At 47.7% G+C, this 1990-nt stretch overlaps 1 protein-coding gene across 1 annotated transcript; it reads left to right on the top strand.

Moving 5' to 3' along the window:
• Positions 1-294: 294 nt before the first annotated feature.
• LOC120292249 (E3 ubiquitin-protein ligase PUB22-like) lies at positions 295-1685 on the top strand. The gene has a single exon (XM_039310493.1). The coding sequence runs from the start codon at positions 300-302 to the stop codon at positions 1557-1559; it is 1260 nt and encodes a 419-aa protein (XP_039166427.1). The 5' UTR covers positions 295-299; the 3' UTR covers positions 1560-1685.
• Positions 1686-1990: the final 305 nt, after the last annotated feature.

The following is a 1990-nucleotide window of genomic DNA, read 5'->3' as shown; positions in this document are numbered from 1 at the left end:
TGATAGTGCGTGAGTTCCGCGTGAGCCCTATTCGAACTTGTCCGTGTTTTGACCTTCTCACCTTTGAATTTCTCATCCTCGCATCTTCATATATAAAACCCTCAAGACCCGCACAAAGCATCTTCAAACCCAGCGGAACTCAACCAACTCCATCAAATAGTTCAAACCCTCCTTCTTCTTTGAGGGATTCATAAGCATTTCTCGAGCTCTTCTTCCGCCTTCTGCCCTTTTCACGTCTCAATCTTTCTCTCTCTCCCCTCGGGGTTACAGTTCTTCGTCTCCTTCGCGATCTACTTTCGATGCCAATGGAGGAAGTCGAAATTCCCTCGTTCTTCCTATGCCCGATTTCTCTCCAGCTCATGAAGGACCCTGTCACGGTGCCGACCGGGATAACGTATGACCGTGAGAGCATCGAGAAGTGGTTGTTCTCCGCCAAGAGCAGCACGTGCCCGGTGACCAAGCAAGCGATTCCAGACTGCGAATTGACACCCAACCACACGCTCCGGCGGCTCATCCAATCGTGGTGCACCCTCAACGCTGCGCATGGCATCGAAAGGATTCCGACCCCAAGACCTCCCATAAGCAAGTCCCAGATTGCTAAGCTCCTCCACGAGGCTGAGTCCCCAGACATGCGAAACAAGTGTCTCAAAAGACTGCGGTCGATCGCTACCGAGAACGCCACTAATCGATGCTGCATGGAAGCCGCTGGTGCCGCTGACTTCTTGGCGACACTAGTGAAAAATGAAACCTCGGTGAGCTCTACATTACTAGATGAAACATTGTCCGACTGTCTGAGTTTTGAGGTCACAACTAGACCGCTCGATGAGGCTCTGGCCGTACTTTATCACCTACAACTTTCTGAAGCCAGCCTTAAGAACCTCATAGGCAATGACGGAGTGTTTGTCGACTCGTTGACTCGAATCATGCGGAGCGGAACCTGCGACTCTAGGGCATACGCAGTCATGTTACTAAAGTCCATGTTTGAAGTTGCTGATATTATTCAACTGTCAAGATTGAGGAAGGAATTGTTCGTTGAAGTAGTTCGACTTCTGCGTGATCAAGTCTCACAGAAGGCAACGAAATCTGCATTGAAACTGCTTATCCTTGCCTGCCCAATGGGTCGTAACCGAGTCAAAGCCGTGAAAGCCAGTGCCGTGCCGGTCTTGATCGATCTTCTCCTTGATTCATGCAACAAAAGGCAGAGCGAAACGATCCTTTTGCTTTTGGACGTGCTGTGCCAATGCGCAGAGGGAAGAGCCAAGTTGTTGGAGCACGGAGCAGGGATCGCCATTGTGTCGAAGAGGATACTAAGGGTTTCGGAGACAGCGAACGAGAGATGTGTCAGGATTCTCTTGTCCATCTCCAAGTTCTCGGCAACACCGAGCATTGTGCAAGAGATGTTGCAAGTAGGCGTTGCCGCGAAGTTGTGTCTAGTCCTCCAAGTTGAGGGCAGGAGCAAGACGAAGGAAAAGGCGAGAGAGATTCTCAAATTGCATGCCCGGGCATGGAAGAATTCTCCGTGTATTCCTGCTGACTTCCTTTCTTCTTATCCAGCATGAGAAGAGAATCGGCTTTTCCTATGTAAAACTTCATTTAGAGAGTTCTTTAGATCGGTCAATCGATCGTACACATTGTTTATTTTACCGATGAAAATTACGATATATGGAATCGACATGAATATACTTCTTGATAAATTGGGTGTCGGATTTCCAAACAAGGGAGGGCTGCCTATGTAATAACTTTTGTCGGCCGTTGACACTTATTCACCGTTCATGTTCAGGCATTTCTCGTATTTAGCATTAACATTCATGCATGACAACAAGTGGGTCGTTGTGCATAGTCAAAGGAAAGAATATTGCGAATCAAGGGGATGAAAGAAAAATGATATCTTCCATTGATGTGGTAGAGATTTACGGCCAGAGCGAAGAAAGAAAGAGGAAAGATTGCCTCTTGTTTTGAATAAAAGTTTGGCAACAGGATGGCAGAAAGG

Source organism: Eucalyptus grandis, chromosome 1 (genome assembly GCF_016545825.1).
Source record: "Eucalyptus grandis isolate ANBG69807.140 chromosome 1, ASM1654582v1, whole genome shotgun sequence".
Classification (NCBI taxonomy): Eukaryota; Viridiplantae; Streptophyta; class Magnoliopsida; order Myrtales; family Myrtaceae; genus Eucalyptus; species Eucalyptus grandis.
This window is presented reverse-complemented; position numbering and strand designations above follow the sequence as displayed.